This window comes from Phocoena phocoena, chromosome 10 (assembly GCF_963924675.1).
Source record: "Phocoena phocoena chromosome 10, mPhoPho1.1, whole genome shotgun sequence".
Taxonomy (NCBI): domain Eukaryota; kingdom Metazoa; phylum Chordata; class Mammalia; order Artiodactyla; family Phocoenidae; genus Phocoena; species Phocoena phocoena.
In genome coordinates this window covers 42,215,243-42,233,682 of record NC_089228.1, presented here as the reverse complement: position 1 = coordinate 42,233,682, position 18,440 = coordinate 42,215,243, and the positions used below count along the sequence as shown (strand labels likewise).

General features: G+C 45.9%; 1 protein-coding gene across 1 annotated transcript in view; it reads right to left on the bottom strand.

Moving 5' to 3' along the window:
• The window catches only part of CDCP1 (CUB domain containing protein 1), a 52,725-nt gene that overhangs the window by 12,274 nt on the left and 22,011 nt on the right, over positions 1-18,440 (bottom strand). The window contains exons 2-4 of the mRNA XM_065885672.1: positions 15,544-15,750; positions 8,772-9,134; positions 7,440-7,808 (exon numbers count right to left, since the gene is read on the bottom strand). Of these exons, the coding sequence (XP_065741744.1) occupies positions 7,440-7,808; positions 8,772-9,134; positions 15,544-15,750 (939 nt within the window). The remainder of the gene's footprint in view (positions 1-7,439; positions 7,809-8,771; positions 9,135-15,543; positions 15,751-18,440) is intronic.

The following is an 18,440-nucleotide window of genomic DNA, read 5'->3' as shown; positions in this document are numbered from 1 at the left end:
CCACAGTACACATGCCCAGCAAACATCCAAACCGTACACTTGCTATCCACCCATCTTCCCAATCTGTACCATCATATTTTTAATGTTAGATCATTATTCTGTGTTGACATTATCATGCCTATGTAAACAACAGTAACACAGTGTTTACACAGTTACGTTATTTCCATGCTATTGATTCTCTTTCTTGCACAAGATTTTATTTCCCTAGAATTAGTTATTGCCATTTAAATCATTTCCTTAGTTTCTATGTACTTATCAGTAATTTGACACCCAAACTCTCCCCCACTTGTATAAATCTCCTTTCAATACCTATGAGAACATTAGGTATATCATCAAGTTATCTTTCTGAAAAGTCTCTCCAGAGCCTTCTCAACTGCTCACATCTAAAGGGGCCCAGGTATGGTCTTGGGTCCCCTTGTACCATCATCCTAAGATTCCCTTTGCCTCACTCTTGAAAGAAAAAAATTTTTGGCCGCACCTCGAGTCTTGCAGGATCTTACTTCCCCGACCAGGGACTGAACCCAGGCCAAGGGAGTGAACGCCAAATCCTAACCACTAGGCCACCAGGGAACTCCTGAGATTTCTTACTTATCCATGGGGATAAGTCAGAGGCCACAATGTGTCAACTCTTCCAGGACAAATTAAAGACTCACAGAGGGGCTTCCCTGGTGGCGCAGTGGTTAAGAATCCTCCTGCCAATGCAGGGGACATGGGTTTGATCCCTGGTCCGGGAAAATCCCACATGCCGCGGAGCAACTACGCCCACGAGCCACAACTACTGAGCTCACGCACCACAACTACTGAAGCCCGCGCGCCCTAGGGCCCATGCTCCGCAACAAGAAAAGCCACTGTAGTGAGAAGCCCGTGCACTGCAATGAAGAGTAGCCCCCCTTGCCGCAACTAGAGAAAGCCTGCATGCAGCAATGAAGACCCAACACAGCCAAAAATAAGTAAATAAAGACTCACAGAGCAGGAGTTACCCAAGAAAAAACAAAAACAACGCCAACATTTAGTTAAGGGCTCCAGGTTGCTTCTGGGGGGTTATAAAAGCTGAAAAAGAAGCAATGCAACTATTTCCACAACCAGCATTTACCCAGATCAGTTACTGAAACTATCTGCTATAACATTCTGGAAACACATCCATCTACCTTATTTGAATCATGTTAACCCAGGAACCTACAGGGATTGAAGATACACTCAGTCTGCTGGTATTTTCAGAGCAAGTAAACGTATCTTCCAGAAGCTAGAAGAGGATGCAAAAGGTAGTAGGCTAGCAGTCTGCTCCCACTACAGGGAGTAACATAGACAGGTAGACTACTATTAACTCATATGATCGTTATCAGCAGGGCCATTTGAACCTTTTAGAAATAATATCAGAAAATGAGAGACAGGCTGTGTGGGACAACAGAGAAGTTCTCTCTCTACGGTGACTATTAGATGAAACTCCAAGAGGACCAAAATTATTTTTTCTATCTCCAGGTAATGGAGTGGTAATAATGCCAGGTATGGCATGGTAGTATTGAACCATCAAAAAAGATGAGAGGGGCTTCCCTGGTGGCGCAGTGGTTGAGAGTCCGCCTGCCGATGCAGGGGACACGGGTTCGTGCCCCGGTCTGGGAGGATCCCACATGCCGTGGAGTGGCTGGGCCCGTGAGCCATGGCCGCTGAGCCTGCGCGTCCGGAGCCTGTGCTCCGCAACGGGAGAGGCCACAACAGTGAGAGGCTCGCGTACCGCAAAAAAAAACAACAAAAAAAAAAAACATGAGAGTGCGTTATGGAGCACTGAAAAACAAGATGTGTTGGGTGGAGACAAATGTAAATCAAATTCTCTGACATCGCTGCACTGCACGTTTTGGGCAACGTAAGCCATCCATGCTCACACATCTGGTCACAGCTGGCCAGATCAGCCAGGGCAGCTCGTACAGTACTCATCTTAAGACACAGGGCACTTGTGCTCAAGCCATGGAAAGATATTCTCTGCAGGAGTCCTCTGGGTCTAGCTTTAGTTAAATTGATATCGTCAGCAAAGCAGAGAGAGAGAGTAGAGAGTAGGGTGTGGGGAGAGACAATCAGGTACAAGGTAACATCTGCCTGCTGCCCACATTCAGAATTTGTTTTTTTTTCAGTCTGGGCCCACTGTAGTCAGGTCCTACTGTGCATGCTGAGGGGTCAGGGTGCCTCTGACAGCTGCTTCCACCCTTGCTGAGGCTCTGACTTTGCATGGTTGCTGTGACAGCCACCCTCTTTGGCTTGAGAAACCCTCCCAGCTCTGCCTCCACTCTGTTTTTGATGCTCTTGTCCTTGTCTGCTTCCCCCAGCAGCCAGGCTCCTGGTGCTCCCACTGTGTCCCATCTACCTTGCCCCTTCTGAGGGGCTGTGCCTTTGGGCAGTACATCTGGCTCTCAAGCCACTTTGGACAAGAGGCTGCCTCCTGAGATTAGTGCGACAGTGTTTATGGAGGGCCTGGAATGCGCTGGAAACTGTGCTGAGTGCAGGAAAATAGAGGAATGAGACAAGATGCCTGATTGGGAGTTTAGTGGGACACAGACATTCAGATGGATAAACGAGACATGGTAGTGATGGGGAGGGAGACAACAGAATGAACCACTGAATGGGGGTGGCCATGGGAAATTGTTTGGAGGAATCCCCTTTTCCCTGCCACGTGCACCACAGGGACTGAACATGGGGAGACGAGGAGGGGTGGCAGGTCGGTTTGGGACACGTCTTTAGAGGGTGTTGAGGAAACACTCCCTTTCTCCAGCCACAATCTTGAGGCCTCCCAGCATGCCCCACCCTGGAAGTGTCAAGAGTGGCACCTTCTCTAGTCTAAGCCTACTCTTAGACACCACTGGCTGGGGATAGTGTTTGCTGACCTAGCAAAACTGAAGGGTGTGGAGCCTCACTGTCCAGGGGTCATTGACATAGAAGAAGGGCAGTCTCCCTGGGTAGGCAATGGGAGGCTCTGCTATGACCAAGGGGACCTGCACACACATGTACAACGACTCACTCCCAGCACCAAAGAAAGGAATGAAAGAAGAGCCCCTGTCAACCCAAGTTCAGAGACAGTGGCAATGTCAGAATGCCTTCTTCATGCTCTGCTTTTTCCTAAAGACTCCCCCGCTAAGCCTCTGAACTTGTCCTTGCTGGGTACAAATCCCCTTCTCAATGCACACCCCTTCTCATGAAGCCTCCGTTCCCACTCAGTCACCATCCTCCTCCCCCAAACCAAAGCCACTCTGGGCTCACCCTGTTGCCTTTCCAGGTGCAAAAGAAAGCCATGAAGGTAAAAAGACCCTTTCAAGGGGGTTTGAGAAAACCTGAGAGTAAGACTCCAACAATATTAGTCTCTTGCCACAGTCTGAATAAGAAAATGAATCAAAATCAGCCAGAGCAGGACCAAGAGACCCAAGAAAAATCCACCACTCCAAGTAACGACTGGTACAGACAGTAACTGCAGAGCAAAGCCAGGGACTCCAGAACTATCTGCTGGTCTCCAATGGCCCAGCTAGCCAACCACAGAGAATGAATCTTTAACAGGGAGGGTTAACACAAAATTGACAGTTTGTGAAAGGCTCCTTCATCCAGGGGATGAGTGTGTGTCTCTGCAAGTTCTCTGCTGATGGGGAGGAAAGAAAGGAAGAGGCAGGTGTGTGACAAGGAATGGAGGTGGGGTCCTTCGAGGTGGAGGACCAGACTGGGTCCTTCAATGTCCAAAGTCAGCCAGACATTGGGAATAAGGACTGGGTGAGCAGTGAGCACCTGAGACAAATTCCCCCTTAACACTTTATCTCCTGTGCAAGGAGGAAAAAGGGCTCAGCACTACTGCTGGGGCTGGGGAGAGGGGGCCCAGAGGAGAGGCATGATGTGTATAGGGTGGCAGGGCACCCACCAAAAAGGCACACAAATGATTTGCTTCCAGCCATCTACCTCTTAGTGGTGTGTGTTGTAACCTACCTTATGCTGTAAACAACTAAAGACCCTCTGAAGGGACAAAAACTCGCCGTACAGAAAAATCACCAACCCCAGCCTCCGTAACAGTGTCTGGAGGCCACAAGTCCCACATAGATTAGGACACCTTCTTGCTAAGTGACTTGGAGTCATGCAGTGGCCTATCCAGGTCAGGGCAGTGGGGATATTTCATTCCCTGTGAGGGAATAAAGGGGAACAGAGAATTTTAAAACAATAATAAATCTGAGTAAATCCAGGCTTGTTTTTATTGCCACTATGCTCTAGGATTTCTAAACAATGTCAGTAATAAACTACTCTCCCTCACCAAAAATTGTTCTTTTCTTTCCGACATTGTTTGTTTTCTTACAGAGAACATAATTTTTAAGCAGCTCTACTGAGCAATAATTGAATTACAGTAATCTGTGCATATCTAAGGTGTATATTTGCCTAGTTTTGAACCTATATACACACCTGTATATACATCAACATAATCAAGATAGTGAATATATTCATCACCCACAGAAATTTCCTTGTGCATCCGCCTCTCTCCTCTCACCACCCCCCAGGGTGTTAGGAGGGGTGTTTTGTGATGACTAAGCCATCCCAGGGCTACCACTGGCTGGAGCAGTGACCTGATGACCAAACAAAGCTGAAGAGTGTGGCTCCTCACTGCCTAGGAGAAGGTATATGTAGGGAGATCAGGAACCCTGGCGCAGATCACTGGGAGGCTTCGGCGTGGCTGAAGTTGCTGGCAAACCCTAGGAGTTTAACACAGCTATGGACCAACCAACCATAAGTATAAAACAAACACAAGCGTGGAACCACCACCCCTAGCACAGAACAACCAACCACCGTTGGGGAACAACCAACTACAAGCACAGAACAACCAACCACAAGCAGGGAATAGCCGACCACAAGCACTGAGGGAAGGACGGAGGGGACGACCCCTGCCAATACAAGTGCAGAGACAGTGCCAAGTTGTGGAAGAGAGCCAAGTGGGTAGAGATGCCCGCCAAAATTTCCTCTGAAACATCCATCATCTGTGCAAGAAAGTACAAGAGAGAAACCAGACCAACAGCATTTGTTACCACCAGCTGATGAAGACAGTGAATGAAAATGACAGAATCGGCTGACGCAGAACCGAGGCCCCACCCTGGAGAACTCCGTCCATGCCAGTGATGCACAGCGTATAGAGTCCTGGGCACCTACAACTATCCGCTGCATCCCCAGAGGAGCCCGTGGAGAAATGGCCACCCACGCAGACACCAAATGTTACACCAATAGGGTACCCAGATTGCAATTATTAAAATAAGATCAACAAGATATGAAAAGAAAATAAAAAGAAGAAACTCCTTCTGGGAAGTGATCTCCTGCATCCTATAAGTCTCATCTGTCTTCTGGATTACAGGCTAACATCTAAGGACCAGTGCTGTGTCTTTTTCAACTTTGTATCCCTTCCTTGACCTAGAGCCTTGCAGGATAACATTTAAAGAGCGCTTACTGTCTGCCAGGCACTGCCACCTCATCGCTCCTCACAACACCTCTACGAGGACAGTCCTCTTATCTCTACTTGAAGATAAACTGAGTCATACAGGAGTTAAGTGACTCGCCCAGGCTCACACAGTAAGTAGGGGAATCAGGATTTCGAATCCACGCAGGCCAATTCCAGAGTAAGTGCCTTTAACCACTGGGCCATGCTGCCTGCAAAACAAGCTGTCCACACATATTTACAGAACCAGACAAACGTGTGAGTGCACAGGGTTGGCAGCCTTGGGCAATCTCTTGAAACTTAGGGTCCACGTTGGGATTCAGAGGACCAAGATGGAGATGTCCAGAAATCAGAGCTCTCAGGGACTCCAGCATCGCCTAAAGATACTTCTGCTGGCCAAGTTAACTCACTTGCCTAGAAAAATGCGAACCATGCTTGATGTAAAGCCTTGACAGTGCTAAACACCTCTACAGTGCGGTTAACCACTATCTACCTCAGAACTGAAGCCACAGCCTTCTTGATGCTGGTAATAGCATGCTTAACAATTTGATTATATTTAGAAATCAACCCAGCTGATGTTACAGGAAACAGAATTAATCAGGAGCACGTCACCGCGACTGAGATGATAAACAAATCCCTGCGTCTTCTAAGACTCAAAGCCACTCCATTTCTGAATCCCTTCATGGCTGTTTTCAACATTCTGATAAAATTGTGACATAGAGTCATCAAAATGTGTCAGTGGACACACATGCACATACACACATGTATATATAAAGTTATGCCTTGTACACGGTTATTGTGAATTAGAAGGAATCTTGGGTCGAGATATGAAGGAACTGAGGCTTCCTGAGGAGCCGGGCTCCAGGTGGGTACCGAGTGGGCGCTCCCAAGACGGTGTCAGATGGGCAACCCTGGGAGTGGATCCCACATGGTCACTTTTCAGGTATTTATCAGCCATGCCATTTCACATTCTCAATTTCTCTGCCTGGTTCTACTTCCCGGAAGTAAATAATATTAAAAACAAGGATGAGAATCAACCCTGTGGGCAGAACCCATCGTCAGCACACATCACAGATGTCCTGGTTCAAGACCACCTGTCACAACTCACACACTCCAGCTCATAGATGAGCCCCAGGAATAGCCACTCTGAACTCATCCTGTACCTTTTTCTCAGGATCCCTGCCACTCCTCTCCATGAGGCAAGGGCACCCAGAGAGTAAGTTTTAAGGAGGTGCTCACTCTCGGGGACTGACCTTGAACTGACACAACCCTGAGGGTGAGAGCCTCTGTGAGAGGGAGCTCCTCAGAGCGGGTGCCTCCTTCAGTGTTGTGCCCTGGGCATATAGCCTCGCTGTAGTCACGGCATCTCAGTAAATGTGTACTGAGTGATACACAATGATACACAACCTCATTCTCACAGAACCTGGGGTTCTGCGTGGTCCAGAAGCACAGGCTCTGGGTTCTGAGATTGTTCTGCTCCTGGCAAGCTGTGTGATATTGGGCTAGTTCCATAACCTTTCTGAAACTTCTGGTTTCTCATCAATAAATGAAGGTAATTCCTGTCTCCCCTGCAAGGCTGTAATAAGGATTAGCTGAGACCATGTGAGTGGTGTGCTTAGGGCAGGGCTTGGCACTCAGACAATAAAAGTGTTATCATCACTGCTCACGGTGCTGGTGACATCCTGATCCACACTGTAGGGTCAGTCAAGACATGAGCTCTAGAAGGTAACCTTCCAATGTCTTCATTAAAAGCAACTTATCACCCTGAATGCAAGATCATCTTAGCTTCTTACTGTGCTGAAGTAGAACAGTATGCCCGGCATTCACCAGTGACCTGGTCTCACTGCCTAGCAACGCACTTCCTGAAAGTCTTACAGGGTCCAGAGTCCAAGTGTGCCAGAGCCACAGACAAGAAGTAGGAAGGGAACCTCAGCCCACGCAGACTACCCAGGAAGGAAAGAAGGCACTGGAGGAGGGGGAGGGTAAGGAAAGTGGGGCTTACTGCTTTCATTTTGTGGATGTTGGACCAATACTTGAAACTGCAGCCGGAGGATGCCTGGATTTTGGGCATCTTGGTCACAGCCCTGCAGAGAGAGGTTGAAGTTCCCGGCTATGTTCCCAGGCTGCTTGTCCTTCAGCCTGAACACCTCGGGGTTGGTGGTGGAGCCTGGGATGCAGTACTCAACCCGCTCCTCCTTCTTCACGCAGTTGGAGACACTGAAGTGGAGGAAGGAGACGCTCGCCCGCAGGTGCGCGGGGATGATGAACTGCCATGTCATGAGCTCATCCTCGGGGAAGCCGTCCGGGTAGTTGGCAGACATCAGGGTGGCGGAGCCTTCACCTTCAAACACAGATTCGATGATGCACAGGCCTGTTGCGGGTGGAACCCAAACGAGAGAATAGGAGGTGATTAGACCCTGCCCTGGTCATCCATGGGTGGGGGGACAGGGGTTAGAGAAGAGGTGAAAGTGGGTCTTAGGTCCTGAGCACTGGGTCTGGATATGGCATGTTTATACTCAATTCAAGGTAGACAGTGAGAATGAGGATACATCAGTGGTATGTGAGTATATGTTTAATAATCAACCCAGCAGGGGAAAAAAAATAAAGCCTTAATTTGTAGCGTCTGCCCACTTCCTTGGTGTAAAGACTCCCACTATAGCTGATTTCAGGCTACCAACAGGAGATGGATGAACGTGGAGTTGGAAGGAGATGGACAGCCCTCTCACCATCACATAGGATTTTCACCATACAGACCCAATGGGCATACCTAACTTCAAAGCAAAAATAGTAAAATGCAGTGTATTAACTAGGAAGTAATGAGTTTTGAGTACTTATTACCTTTGTTCCTAAACTAATTTATTTAATTGTAAGTTTATATAATTTTATTTTTAGTAATGGCTCTGTTTAATACCAGCTCACAAAATTCCAGGACACTTAACAATTGGCACTCATGAGCTGCTGTGGGCCAGCTCTGGCATACAGATACAATTGTATCTGGCATACCGATACAATTCTAGAAACTGTGAAAGAGACAGAAGACGGGAAAAAGACATGAGAAACAGAGTCATTAAGGTCTGTAGAGCCAGTCCCATTTCATTTCTTGAAAACAAGCCTCACATACAAAGGACAAAAGAGTCACCACCTGGTTTGTTTAACAGAGGAGGGTGGGTTCACACCAGGACTGGCCCACATGCTTACAGAAGAGTGGGACTTCCTTTAAGGTATTCAGATGGAATCACACAATTGCCAACATCTGACCATTTCTGATGGAGAGCAAGCGTGATTTTGTAGGTTTCAACCTCAGCAAACAGAGGGGAGGGCATGGCGAGCTCACGTTTTATAGACAACTGGTTTGTGATGCTGAAGCCGGAGACTTTTCTGTTGTGGAACCACGGGAGGGCCAAGGCCATTTTCACTCCCTCTTGCATTTTGATCCGGGACACAGTGCCGTTGCTGCAGAAGGTTCCGATCCTGACCATCTTGGTGTCAACGCGGCTGCTGATGCTGTGAGTGACTCCGTCCGGGCAGCTCTCCCCCAGCCCGATCTGCCTCAGGCGAGGGAGGGAGAACTGCAGTTCTAGACCGATGTTCTTGTTAGCTTTGACATCCCAGATGAAGGTTCTGTTGAGGGTGGGCAACACTGACATTGAGGGCTGAAGATGAACCTCTCCAAAAGGACATGGACCTGACATGCAGTCTGAAACACAGTCACAAAACAATCTGGTCACAAACGCTACTGGGCCACTCACTGCCCCTCCTCAGCCCCTGTAGTGAACTCTTTGGAGGGGGGGTTTTCTAGGGGGCCCACCCATCTCCTGGCTACATGAAAGTTGGCTGCCAATGGCTCACGGATGCATCCCTCTCTGGGGAAGTGCCTTGGCTGGAGGGAGCTGCCTTGGGGCAGAAAAGCCTGAGAGGTTTCCCTGCCCCTGACTCCCATCCCAGCAGGGAGTGTCAACCCACAGCCAATCACTGCCAACCCAGGAGTGAAAAGCCTGACATCCTTGATTCACATGACACAGCCTGGCAATTGTCACTCAAGCTCCAGATCAGCCTGTAGCTAAAACCACATCTTTGCTTGCTGTCCTCATTCTACCCTGCTTTCCTCACTTCTTCACAGGTTTCTCAGGGCACTCTCTTGATTCATGACTTAAAGACAAGAATCCCCATGTCAGGCTCTGCTTCTAGGGAACCAGACCCAAGTCACCTCCTAACTACAAGTTTCCCCTGCTTTTTTTTTTTTTTTTTTTTTTTGCGGTACGCGGGCCTCTCACTGTTGTGGCCTCTCCCGTTGCGGAGCACAGGCTCCGGATACGCAGGCTCAGCGGCCATGGCTCAGGGGCCCAGCCGCTCCGCGTCATGTGGGATCCTCCCGGACCGGGGCACGAACCCGCGTCCCCTGCATCAGCAGGCGGATTCTCAACCACTGTGCCACTAGGGAAGTCCTCCCCTGCTTTTTGAATGTTCGCTTTATTCCACTTTGCTTTTATGAAAGACTTGCATTGGTACTTGTTTCCCCTAACCAAAATAAATCCAAAGAGAATTTTTGCATTTATGAAAAAAGGTGGAAAGCGTAAAGAGCATTCAGTGTTTGTTTTGCAGGGAGCCATTACAGAGGCAGTGGGTACCCCGAGAGTGGCACCGCCAAGCTTCTTCCCCAGGAACAACACAGCATCTCAGCATCACGCTGCTACAGCTCTGAACTCTGTCCGTGAGCATTTGTGCTTTATTTCAAATTACTTTACACATCCGTTAGCAAGATGTGTCCTAAGGTAATTCCTTCTTTGACTTAACGCCATTTTGACTTGTGAAAAATGTCATAGGAACACTCTACTTTTGGGATAGCACGGGTCGGGGAGGGGGGACCCGCACTGTTTTCCAGATTAAGCTAGTCCAGTTGGTGGATCTCTGCCCAGGCCCTACTGGAAGCCAGAGGGAGGCCCTTTGCAGTGGAGCCTGTGCTTTGGGATACATATCCTACTTCCTCTATACCAAAAGAGTCATGATTTCTCAATTTTTAGGGTACTGCGACAAGCTCTACCTTTTAAAACTGGTTTTTCCATCAACACACTCATCAACAGACTGAGTACGCTCTGAATGTACAGCCCCTTAATGGCTGGAACCTGGAGGCAAGGTCGTCTTCTTGCCTCCTGGCTTTAATGCTGGTGTTTCATTACCACTGCAGTTGAATTTTTTTTTCCCAAAGGCTAACACTTAATGACATCCTTTGACGTACTGTACTTTGTTTCCTAAGCCTTTTTAAAACAAAGGGAGAAACGTTGCTATCAGGGAGGCACGAAGAGAAAGCAGGCAGCCTAATAGTGAGGATTTTGTTGTCTCCAGCAGGGAATCTGAAAAGTGCAATGGACTTTGGCCACTGTAATGATAATCTGCAAGTCTTTATTGCTGCTCCAGTGGAGTATTTGAAACTACTGCCAACTCGAAATAGAATTATGGGAGAATTTCAGAGCTGTCTAGGACCTCTGAGGTCATCACGTCAAAACTCTAATTTTTGCAAAGCAGCCCTGGAGTCTGGGTGAGTCGTGTGGTGCTCGCAGTGCACACGCCCCTGGGACAAAAGCCCAGGCTGTGTTTGGTCGACTTCCGTTCTTGCCAATGCACTGCGTTGTTTAACCAATAAAACAAGGTTAGATAACAAGGTGACAAATGCAGCTAAAATTATATTTTGTGTGTAGGTAAGGATAGTACCTGTTTTTTGGAGCTCGTGGAAACTTCATTGTTTCTATCAAGCCATCTCTTTCATAACTCGAGTCACTTCCCATGTTCCCTACTGGGTTCTGTGTTCTTGTGGGATCACTTACCCCCACTAAGGCAGTGGTTCACAGCTCTGGTTCCACACTAGACTCACTTGGAGGACGTTTAAAAAATACACATGCCTGGGCCACCCAAGCGACTCTGATTTAATTCCGTACCAAGTACCGGGAGTCAAAAAGGCCCGTCTCTCAGCCATGGCTCTGCCACCAGCCATGAGACCCTGGCGGTGTCAGGTTGTGCAAGCACTTTTTAATTTGTTGCTAAGAGCTTTGTTTTCAGAATGGATACACAAGTAAGAGTAGTCAAAATGATGGGCATGTCTCCAAGTTTTCTGCTCCCCGTCCAGTGCAAAAATGTTAAATAACTAAAATGATTCCTAACCAGAGGATGGAGAAGTGTAATTTCTGAAGCGATTCACACCTCATTTTCCCCAGCACAGACTTCTACTTTCATTAGCTTTAACGGGGCCATTCAAGAAGGGATGACATTGTAAATCAGTTATACTCTAATATAAAATAAAATTTTAAAAAATAATAATTAAAAAAAAAGAAGGGATGACTGCAGAGGGGCTAAACTTTGACACTTTCAGAATGTTTATTCAGGAAAGGTTTTTAAAAACAAGAGGCAAGCAGAACACTGAACTTGATTCCAGTGTCTAGATTTATAATCTAAAATTTTTATTTTCAAAACATTTTCAAAAATTGTGAGCATCGGTTTTTATTATATGGTAAACTGTGTGTGGTCTGTGAGACTGGTCTTGTGAGATGTGTCTTGTGAGATAAGATTGTGGTACCCTTTTCCTTTTTTTAAAAAATAATGTTTATTTATTTATTTGGCTGCGCCGGGTCTTAGTTGCGGCACGTGGGATCTTTGTTGCGGCATGCAAACTCTTAGTTGTGGCATGTGGGATCTAGTTCCCTGACCAGGGATCAAATCCGGGCACCCTGCATTGGGAGGGTCGAGTCTTAACCACTGGACCACCAGGGAAGTCCCATTACCCTTCTCCTTTTTCAAGATGGCAGTCACTTTCTTGGCTTAATTGGTTGTAAAAGTAACGCATGCTTGTAAAAAAAATGACACTACAGAAGAACAGAAAAAAGACAATGAATGTCACCTGTTCCCGTCCCCTACTCACTATAGAAATAATATAAGGCTAGCATTTTGGTGTTTAACCCCCCAGACTTTGGGCTCCATATGATTATGTGTATTCAATAAAGTGGGATTAAACTATACAAACTATTCTACTAAAAGCTGCATTGTTTTCAATGGAACAAAATGACCTGGGGCATCTTTCTATGTCAAATACATAGATTTACTTCATTCTTTTAATAGCAACACACTATTCCTTTGAATTCTTAAGTATATCAATAGTCTTCTCAACTCTGTAAAAGCTTCATTGAGATTTTAATTGTAATTGACTTAAACTCGTAAATTAATCTGGGGGAGAAATGACACTTAAAAAATACTGAGATTTTCATCAAGTAACATGGTATATCTCTCCATTTATTTACATCTTCTCTTTGGTCTTTCAGTAAGATTGTACATTTTGCTTCATATATAGTCTATGTATTTATTAAGATTAAATACTTAACTAGAACTTTTGAATAATGGTGACCAAAAACATGCATGGTGAGAATCCTTATGTTGTTCCTTGATTTATTGGTAACACTTCTATGTCTGGCTGTTAAATATATTTGCTATCAGTTTTTTTTTCCTGGCCGCACCGCAAGGCATGCAGAACTTTCCCCACCAGGGATCGAACCCATGCCCCCTGCAGTGGAAGCATGGAGTCTTTTTTTTTTTTTTAATTTATTTATTTTTGGCTGCGCTGGGTCTTCGTTGTGTGCGGGCTTTCTCTGGTTGTGGCGAGCAGGGGCTATTCTTTGTCGCGGTATGCAGGTTTCTCATTGCAGTGGCTTCTCTTGTTGCGGAGCATGGGCTCTAGGTGCACGGGCTTCAGTAGTTGTGGCTCACGGGCTCTAGAGCACAGGCTCAGTAGCTCTGTGGCATATGGGATCTTCCCAGACCAGGGCTCGAACCCGTGTCCCTGCATTGGCAGGCGGATTCTTAACCACTGTGCCACCAGGGAAGTCCCTGTTATCAGTTTTTGATAGATACAATTTATTGGATTAAGAAAACATCCCTCTATTTCTGGTTTACTAAGAGCATTTTATTAAAAACATTTAAGACCATCTATTAAGATGATCAAATGCAGTTTCTTCCCTTTCACCTAATCACACAGAGCAGTACGTTAAACTTCCATCTTCCAATAAGCTCTCCTGCTCTTGTGTTCGTCTTTTAATGCAATTTTTTGGGTTTGATGTATTTATATTTTACTTAGGATTTTTTTGGCATGTATGTATATTCATAAGAGATTGGTCTGTGGTCTTCTTTTTTATGTGGTGGAAGATTTTGACATCAGGGTGGTAAGAGCCTTATAAAATGAACTGTGAACCTTTACCTCTTTCAGTGCTCTAGACTAGGGTTTGGCAAATGGCCAAATCAAGCCAAACACCTGTTCTTATAAATAAATGTGGGATATTCATTGCCCATTTGTTTACCTATTGTCTATGGTTGATTTTGTGCTGTAATGGCAGAGCTGAGGAGTTGTGACAGAGATCATCTGGCACATAATGCCTAAGATATTTACTCTCTGGTCTTTTACAGAAAAGGTTTGTCAACCTACCTCTAGAATGGTTTAAATATCATAGAAATTATCTGCTACTTGGAGTTTTATAGGACTACTCTATGAAACCATCTCTAACTAACCCAAACCCTGTTCTCCTTCACACTGGACAATTTTTCCAATCTCCTCCTTGGTTATTTACTTATTCAGGTTTCCTCCCTTTCTTTGAGTCAATCTGGCTCATTAAATTTTCCCTGAAAATCATCCTGTCATTCAGATTTTCATATTTATTATCATAGTCTCTTACAATTTTAGCAATCTGCTTTGTATATGTCATTAAACCCACATTTATACATTCAATGCTGTATATCTGTAATTTCTCTTTATTTTTTCCAGGAGACTAGTCAGAGTTTGTTTATTTAATTGGTCTTTACACAGAACCAGGTCTTGGTTTTAGTTATCAAACACAGTTTTTAAAACTGTTTTTGTTTTGTTTTGTTTTGTTTTGTTTTTTGCGGTATATGCGGGCCTCTCACTGTTGTAGCCTCTCCCATTGTGGAGCACAGGCTCCGGAAGCGCAGGCTCAGCGGCCATGGCTCACGGGCCCAGCCACTCCGCGGCATGTGGGATCTTCCCAGACCAGGGCACGAACCTGTGTCCCCTGCATCGGCAGGTGGACTCTCAACCACTGCGCCACCAGGGAAGCCCTAAAACTGCTTTTAAGTACTTTAATTTCTCCTTTTATTTTTATGAATTCCTTCTTCTTAAGGTTTATTTTATCCTTTTTCTTCTCCCATGATCTATTGCCAATTCATTTATTTTCAGTTAAAGGTGAAGTTTTCTGAGCATGGCTTTGATTAGATCAAAATAGTGTTCTCACTGTTACTGATATATCTGTTAGTTCCTAGTTAGCATACCACCTTAAAATGATTGGGAAAGTATACCTTTAATTCTTTCTGCCTGATTATTGTGTCTTATGTCAATCTTCTATCTCAAATTATGATTAACAATACCAGATATCTGTAGTTTGTTGAATTCTGGTGTGTCATGCACTCTCAATCCATAATTTATTTCTTCCTCAAAACACCCCTATCGGTTGGTACAATGATTCTTATATTACAGACCAGAAAACTAAATCACAGAGCAGTTAAATAACTCATATGAAGCCATGCGATCAGGCCACATGATCAGTAGCCCTGGCACTTGAAGTCAAACCCAGCTCCCTCAGCCTGCAAAGCTGCTGTTTTTTCCCATTGTGCCTTGTGGACCCATTTCCCCACTCTTATCTTCTCAACCTTCCAATTCTTCTGTCCTCCAACTCCCTTGACTTTTGCTCCTGCTCAGCCAGATGTTTTTAGCACATCAGACAGAGCATCACCTGAGAATCCGTAGCTCTGTTACAAAACAGTGTGGCATAGTGGTTACAGGCAAAGACTCTGGATCCAGAATACTTGGGCTCCCATCTTGCTGCTACACACCAGCTGTGCCATCTTAGGCAAGTTACTTTCTTTGAGATCTTCTCCTAGGGCTGCTCTGAGGATTAAAAAACTGAAACCATGTAAAGCACTTAGAACTGTGAATGGCCACATAAAAGCTAAAGAGAGTGTGGAGTTTCAGAACAGATCTCACCTCCTTAGCAGTAGAGGCTGGCTTAGCGTGTAAAAGAGAGGCAGGGAGGCCAAACAGTCCATGAGTGCATACTTACCAATATTCTTCTGGATCTCGATAACAAAGTGATTCTCTGGATGCTGGCAGCTAAAGGAAAAGACTGCTGTCTCTCCGGCTTTGATGGACAATGGGGTTACCTGTCTTTTAGAAATGATCTCACATCGGTTCGCTGGCAGAGTTGGGGCCCCAGGCTTTATGAGGACTGTAATGTTGCTTCCATGTGGCAGAGCAATCTCGTAAGTTTCTGAAGGAAGAAAGAAAAATGGAGTGAAAAGGATGATTTAGGGTTGCTAACCTGCTGCCGTCCCCTCAGTTGGTCCAGGAGGATGACCTCCTTGACCCCTTTGTTCCTTCCCCCAGGTCTGAGAAGTGGGATGATACACAATGAAAGTATTATCCTCACCTGTGGGCAAGAACCCAGCCACTGAGGGCTGGGCATTGACACGCATCTCTTATTTGGCTGATTAATTTTTCTAAAAATTAAAAACACTACACCACATCCTAGGTGTCTGGAGCAGTATGTTTTCAGATACCCATCTGTGCAATATTAAATAGAGAGAAACTGCCACATCTCTTCACAATATGACTGTAGGTGAAAGTCCACACACAGAAACCATCTTTCTGTAGAGAGACATGCTTATCTGTAAAGAGCTGCTGTCCCCTGCCCAGGCCACTTCATATGCCCTGTTCACACATACATGCAGTAGTGGAGGCCGGGAAAACTTGCAGAAATTAGATACAAACATATTGTGTCAATGAACGTGGAAAGTTAAAGCCAAACAATGCTAATACCTCAGACTGGGGCTCAGCAAAATTATTTGAACAAACATTATCAAGCAAGAGAGATGGAGGTTGGTTACTAAACAGAGGGGTGGGTGCACACCAGTCGGGATGGGGCCCTGATTCACAAACAAGCCCAATCTCCTTCCCCTTCCTTTTGCTTTATGGATTTTTAGGTCCTCTCAGACCAAAAGGAAGAGCTACTTTTCCTCTAAGTAGCCACGGTCCCTTCCCTGACTTGGGTTCTGATTGTGGTCTCTGGGTGGCTGATGGGCTGGGAGCAGAGGATGGGAGGCCAGTTGTCTGGCGGAGGGAATCATGGGGTTCACAGAGAGGGGCTGGCGTCGGTGCCTCTGTCCCACCGTGTTCTGCACCAACAGCTGGTCAGCACCTGTTATGGCGCCTTGTACATGGAGGTGCTTGGTAATTGTTTAGCCCGTAAATAGCAATTTAACCAAAAGCTTTACTTTTTCCCTTCCTTTAAAAGATTTTTAGAATCAAGTTTATTGATATAATTTACATACATTATAAAAGGACCTACTTAAGAGTTTTGACAAATGTGTGTGCACACGTACACCACCACAATCAAGATATAAAGATATCCATTACCCCCAAAAGTTCCCTCAGCGCCCTTTGCAGTCGAGCTCCACTCCTGGCCCCAGAAAACTGTAAATTAGCTTTGCCTAACTTAGACCTTCCTGCAAAACGGTGTGCTTACTTACTCCCTCTCGTACCTGGCTGCTTCTGCTCAGCGTGTTTGAGAGTCAACTGCATGGATCAGCAGTTTGCTCCCTTTTATTGCTGAGTAGTATTCCATTGTCTGGAAAGACTGCAATTTATTTATCCAGGCACCTGTTCAGTGACATTTGAGTTCTTTCCAGTTTTTGACCAACCTCGTGCTTTCATTTTACCAGAACTACTAGCCTGCTCGAGAGCTGTACTCACTTCTCCTCCCACTCAGTGCCTGGGCGTGCCTGTGTTCCCACAGCCTAGCTGCTGTGTGCGATCAAACGTTTGGATTTTTGTCAACCTCCTCTTGTTCCCCTCTCCCCCACCATTCACTCTGCACCAGAGCGGCAAGCCAGCAGCTCTTTATATAGGGTGGAAATTGATCTCTCAACCTGTGATAATGAAATGCAAAAATTTCCTCCGGGTCATGAGGGAAGAACTTTACCCTCTTTGGGCCTCTGTTCCCTCATTTGTAAAATGAGGGGATTGGGCTAGAAAAGCTCTACCTTCCCTGCCAGCTCATCTATCATCAGTATCCGAGGAAATAAGAAGCGATTTTGCAAATGTAAGCATTCTCAACTATGGCCCAGCAGTGACACATCTCTCAGAGCACAGGGGCACCAGCACAGCTGGCTTCGTGACTTTGTTTCCAAGAGGGCTCATGTTTGCATTTTTGGAGCAAGACTTCTTATCTCTCTAACCTCAGCTTGTACCCCTCTCCACCTTGGTCACTGTGCTCGGGCCATCTTTGCCTTCTTTCTTGAACATACCAACCTCAGGGCCTTTGCATGTACTGGTCCTGATTTCTAAAATGCTCTTTCTCTAGCAATAGCTGGCTCCATTTTATTATTTGGGTCTCAGCTCAAAGATCACCTCCTCAGAGCAGTCTTCCCCGAACAGCTACCCAAAATGCTCACCCCACCCCTACCCCAGCCATCCTGTACCTGCTTTCCCTTCATCCCTGCTCTCTTCTCTGAGAGGATCCGTGTTATTTGTTCCCACCTCCCAGTATCAGAATGCGAGTTGCTGCCTACAGGAAGGCAGCAGGAATTTGCCTGTCTTTTTCAGTGGTAGTCTCAGGACCCAAACAGTGCCTGGTGCCCACATGGAAGCAGAACTGATGACCCTCCCAAGAGCACCATACAAAATCTCCACATTCTTGTCTTTGCCGCATTTAGTTTCTCATAGACTTACTACCATTCCTGTGTTTCAGTTTGGGCTATAAATCTTGGTGGGAACCAGGGACTCTGAGCTTTTTAATTAATAGCCTCAGAGAAAGAAAACATCCTCTGAGGCAGAAGTTTCTTTACTTGAATGCTTCATCTTCAAGCAGCATGGTCACTAAGAATCTTCTGAGAAAGATCGGAAAGCCCAGGGGTTCTTTTAAGATACCAGATTAAAAATGAGTCCAGATGCATGTTCAGA